The 5,795-nt window shown below is 34.6% G+C and overlaps 1 protein-coding gene across 1 annotated transcript in view; it reads right to left on the reverse strand.

Moving 5' to 3' along the window:
- Nucleotides 1–2,174: 2,174 nt before the first annotated feature.
- Nucleotides 2,175–5,795, reverse strand: part of LOC106457237 (synaptotagmin-6-like) — a 37,622-nt gene continuing 34,001 nt past the window's right edge. Inside the window, exons 5-7 of the mRNA XM_022383071.1 lie at nt 5,269–5,398; nt 4,631–4,840; nt 2,175–2,194 (exon numbers count right to left, since the gene is read on the reverse strand). Coding sequence (XP_022238779.1) covers nt 2,192–2,194; nt 4,631–4,840; nt 5,269–5,398 — 343 coding nt within the window. The 3' untranslated portion in view covers nt 2,175–2,191. The remainder of the gene's footprint in view (nt 2,195–4,630; nt 4,841–5,268; nt 5,399–5,795) is intronic.

Genomic DNA, 5,795 nt, shown 5'->3' on the forward strand with positions numbered 1-5,795 from the left:
AAATTATATAAAACTATCGAGAGTGAAGTAGTAATGCAGGCTGGAACACAAGGCAGCAAAAATAAAATTATATAAAACTATCGAGAGTGAAGTAGTAATGCAGGCTGGAACACAAGGCAGCAAAAATTAAAATGGTTAATTCTTTGAAGTTTACGTATTATTTTTCCTGAAAGTCGTCATATCGACCCAAAAAGTAGTGTTTTTACTGTTTCTAGGAGTCGACCAATCATAAACATCGAAACAAAGTTTGCAACAGTTTTAGCCTCCGACATGACCACAACATCACAAGGTTTAGGACTTTAGGGGGTTACTGGCAGTGCTAAATAGACGGAAACTGTCTACATAGGCATCTATCACAGAAATTGCAAACGTTATAGTTGCATTTAACATAGTCATAATGAATTTGTTTGTCCACACATTAAGAACAAAAACACGTTTTAAAGTTTTTTCTTATTTCTAACTATTAAAATCTGTAAAATGATAGAGTTTACAACGTAAATGTATTACATTTGTGTGTGCGTATGTATATATATATATATACGTAAATATATTTCCCACACTTGAAGATGAAGGTGCTTTATGAGAGTGACAGTCAATTTGTTAGCGTGGATGTTGGATAGTTGCCTTCCCTCTGGTCAGTAGTTGAAAACTAAGGATGGTAGCAGATAGCCTTAGAAGCGTTACCATAAAAATACAAAGTAGAGAACTTACAGCTGACATTACTCCCTAGAGTAACTTATTTATAATTTATGCCTTTCTTAACAAATTCATGACTTGGTGATTCTTCGTAGGGTATCGTTATTAATCACGTTAAAAACGTTTTTCTTCATTTGACCAGACTTTCAATTTAGAAGTGTTCCCCCCCAAAAATCATCGCTGTATTTTGGGTTATCCTCGTAAAACCTTTAAATCTCCTAAATTTCGAAATTTAAATTAATTTATTAAAATTGATTCACATCAAAAGTAGTCAATTCACCATTTATTTTGTGTGCCTGAATCTCGGCTTGTTGGACTTTGTTCAATAAACAACTCCATATATAATGAGTATAAGGGTACATCTTTACGTGTTTCGAAGTTACTAACTTACAGTTTATTCATAATATTACTGTTAAGATTGCTTTCCGCTTACATTATTCACCAAATTTCTTTTCCTCGTATTATATCCACGTTTTATCCTATTGAAAAAGTTGTACGGAAAAGAAGGCAAATTATTGTAATAATTTAAGTGAAATCTTATCTGGTTTACTTTTACTTTTCAGTCTTGATGACACATTGTTCTAATTCAATCATATAAACCCTGTAATTAGATATTTGCTAAAATTGTAATGATTACATGTTGTTACTTATCACTAATGTAAATAGATTTGTTCCTTAAGATTTCGAATCTCGTCCCTCAAAATACTCGCCCTTTCAACTGTGGGGCATTGTAATGTGACGATCAATACCATTGTTCGTTGGTAAAAACTAGCCCAAGAGTTGGCGGTGGGTGCCTTCACTCTAGTCTATCACTGCTAACTTAGGGACGGTTAACGCAAATAGCCCTCGAATAGTTTTGCGCGAAATTCAAAAACAAATAAACATTTTTTTATTTCTTAATTGGCTATCACCTTTTCATTACCTCCTTGATTTGGTCTTCAGAAATTTTATTTCTTAGTGGGTCAGCGGTAAGTTTCCGAACTTACAACACTGAAATTTGGCATTCAATTCCTCTTGATGAACAGAGCGCGAATAACCTGTAGATTTACGCTAAAATTCACAAACCACAAATGCAATTGGCTTCTCCTTGTCGCCTCTTCAACTTTAAAAAACAACTCTGTTATAACGTTAGGCCTAAAACCAGAGTGCTTATGCAATCAAATAATTTTTGTCATTACCGAACATATAAAATGCTGAAAAAAAACCGTTTTCCAAACTTACGTTCTCAAAGTGTATATTAATATATATTTAATTAAGATTATTTTCGTTTAATCAGACACGATTCAAACTGTTTGTTTTTTAAGTTATAGGCCACAGATGTTTAATCACATCATAATTTAAAACAAAAGCTAGTTTATATTCGAATATACTTACATCCATTTTTTTGTCCACAAGAAATATTCAGGTTTCTAGCTTTGACTATTACCACTGTCAACCTCTCTGCTGTTGGTAAATAACTTAACGAGAACATGATGTCCCCAAGATCTGTCAGTTTCTACTTTGAGACGTTACCAGAACGAAATAAAAAAAGAAAAATATTTCACTTTACGGTTACACAACCGCTTTTTAAACATTAATATACCCTCTATCATCTTCTGTTAGTGTTCGTTTGACCTCTCTGAAAATGTTTCTAATATTTACCCTTTAAGTATAAAAACAAATTAAAACAACAACAAAACCACTTAGTGTTTCATATTAGGTAACGTGTAAAATATAAAACACTTGTGCATCAAACAAAATCACATTACTTGAATAGACACAATTTTGCGTTGGAAGATGCATTTTCAACTCTGTAAAAACCTTAAAACATTTTACAAAGCGTCTGGTTAGAGCTTAGATTTTGTGTCCCCACGAGAGGTTTTGCCTCGTGGAAACCCCAGTGGGAAGAACTTCAAAATATCCATTCTGACTTTTTGTCTTCTCAGCTTCCTACTCAGAAACTTGTTCATTTGCAGCCACGGGTCATAAAAACTTGTTTGGGTGGTAGTGAAGTGCAAATATTTTAGGTCGGGTGCATAAAACCTACCGAAGGGCCCCAGGAGGGTCCAGGAGTCGAAGCATCAGGAAACTCGAGGGATTTTTAACATTTAGGGAGGCGACAGAACTACAACTCCTTACAAAAAAAAAATACACAATTTTTTGGACTGCAAATGAAGTTTGAAACAATGATGATAAATAGTGTAATGCATACAATCACAAGTAAACGAGTAGTCTAACCTTACCATAAGTTTTAACATATTTTTCAAGCATTTCTGGAGAAAGAAACGAATTTAATGCATTATTTCATGATTATTAAATTTTATTGCATGTTTAAAATTTACATGCATATATGTTGCACGTGTCTTTGTAGGAAGTCATCGTTTTCAAAATGATGAACAACACTAAGAAAAGCAATTTTACACTCTGAAACTTAGCACAAAGCACTTCCACACGGATACACCCAGAGTAACAATACTAGAAAATCAAAATGTTGCAAGAAATACTTCCCTGTGTGTTACGGTCGCTCTGACACTTCGTTTTCTTTTTTCTCTGATGATTTGCAATAATACTATCATTAATATATAAACTATCGATTTCATTCTAATCACTTTACAATCGTCTTATCAAATACTTGTCAAATTTCCTACCTTTACACATTCCTATTCCATTAGTATTTGCCAGAAAGCAAGTTATAAAAATTATGGAATTGTTTGTTTGTTTTGTTTTGAATTTCACGCAAAGCTACACGAGGGCTATCTGCGCTATTTGTCCCTAATTTAGCAGTGTAAGACTAGAAGGAAGGCAGCTCGTCATCACCCACCCACCGTCAACTCTTGGGCTACATACTCTTGACCGTTACATTATAACACCCCCACGGCTGAAAGGGCGAGCATGATTGGTGGGATGGGGATTCGAACCCGCGACCCTCGGATTGCGAGTCGAGCGCCCAAACCACCTGGCCATGCCAGGTCCGAAAACTTTGGAATGCAGAAAAGAAACGAAAGGATTATTAACAGTAAAAATGCTTATTTCACCATACAGGTAAACGAAATAAAGGAAATTACGCGAAAGTAGAAAGGTTACATCGGGAGGAAAGTCGAGTTAAGGATGTGTGGGAGAGGGATTGCACCCCTAGTTTGGAAGTGATTTTGGGGCTAAATCATCACATTAGACACAACTGAGATAATTCATTGTTCAGGTTTGTGCTAAAGCAAAAATAAAGATTCTCAAAACTTATTTATAGCACACTTCATGTAATCATATTCCAGATATTCAGACTAAATTCATCCGTGTCTGTCTAACAAGAATAATTATCATTACCTCCTGATCAAAGCGAGTTATTTACGTAGATCAGAACTAAAAATTAATTGAAATATACAAGTCTAATAAAGGGTATGCAATGTCATAAAACAAAAAGGGTCAGGCGTGGCCTAGTGGCTAGCGTACTCGGCTTTTGAATCCTTGGGTAAAAGGTTTGCGATTTTTTAGACCGTAAGTGCGTTATAAAAGTGACGATGAAATCCCACATTTTGGTCAGAGAAGAATAGCCTAAGAGTTGGCGGTGGGTGCAGTTGACTAGTTGCATTCTAGTCAGTCACTTCAAAAATTGGGATGTATACGTGCAAGTAGCCGTTTGTGTCACTTTGTACGACAATTCTGAAGCAAACAGGCATAAAACAAAAATTCATAACGATATAATACATTGATTCATTAGTTGGGTGCCCTTGCTATTAGCGATATTTTTGGCTGTGCTCTCAAGTTGAGTTTTTGTATATTCAATTGAAAAACTCGCACCACAAGAGTTTAATATTATCATTAGCAACTTCGTGCTAGACCTACTTTGTACTCACAAGTACAGTATCACATTTTGTGGTGCATCTACACAGACGTTTTCCAGTTTTGAAAATAACATCAACAATAGAAGAACCACCAACATTCTTAATTCAGAGCTCACCGGATTTGAGTCTAAGATGGGCATCCAATTTAAATATGGTTTTCTAAAATCTACGTCTGCCAACTTGATCTCGGCTTCTCCTATCAAGGTGTTTGTGTATTTATCTGATGTGAAGATGTAACAAAGCACCGATCTCTGACCGAGGTCTCGACTGTCGACTCCAAAAAGAAACCTTTCTTTGAACAAAGGATCGGCAGTACGTCTTTGAATCTGTTGAGAAAAAAACTGCTTCTATATTATTCTTTTTCAACCAAAAGGAGTTTCGTATAAGATATGCTTTGTCAAGTAGTTATGACTACTGAGTTTGAAATGACTATATCAAATTAGCCTCCAATAATAATAATGAAAAAACTACAGGATTTTCCCTATACGATTTAGCTGGATATGCAAATATAGAGGTCTACAGCGCTAAACTAACAAAGAAAATATCATTTCTAAACTTCTTATTAAAAATCAAATTAGTATCTTGCTAATCTAGAAAAAATCAACCAATTTACTTTATTATTAAATTATAACTCTAACTTAACAAAAATATGCATCATTTCAGAGTTTTTATAAGAAATCAAAGTCGTTGCTTGCTAATCTTAATAAAAATCAATCGCTTTACCTTATTGTTTAACTAACTGACTGACTCTTACCCTTGTTTGCATGTTTGTTGTTTTATCCGGCAACAGAAACACTCGAACGTAGCTGTCAACGTTCATGTTGGGATCCGGTCCTATTAGGTTACGTGCTTTGTTAACTATTACGATAAGGTCTTCTGTTTCACTATGTTATCAAGATAAAATGAATGAGCATCGAACAACTGAATGATATATAATTTTTAAGGATCAAAATAAAACTTGATTTAATAGACAAACACAATTCCAGCACATAACTGAACACACGCAAAAAATTTACACAAAGGGAAAATTAATATTGTTAGTTTACTTCGCAACAGTTTAACTAAACAAATACAGGTGTAGGACGCAATATTATCACCAGAACAACATAAAGAAAAGGACATTCTCAATAGCCGCGGCACTTGAAATTATTTTAGGCAGGATTAGAGTAAATTAATCTATCAGACTTTAAGCTTGTTCAAACACACCAATCGAATATGTTTGACCTTCTGAGTCCAAAACTGTAATTAGATCTCAAATCGGTCAAGAGATGACGGAGCTAT

Source organism: Limulus polyphemus, unplaced genomic scaffold, assembly GCF_000517525.1.
Source record: "Limulus polyphemus unplaced genomic scaffold, Limulus_polyphemus-2.1.2 Scaffold306, whole genome shotgun sequence".
Classification (NCBI taxonomy): Eukaryota; Metazoa; Arthropoda; class Merostomata; order Xiphosura; family Limulidae; genus Limulus; species Limulus polyphemus.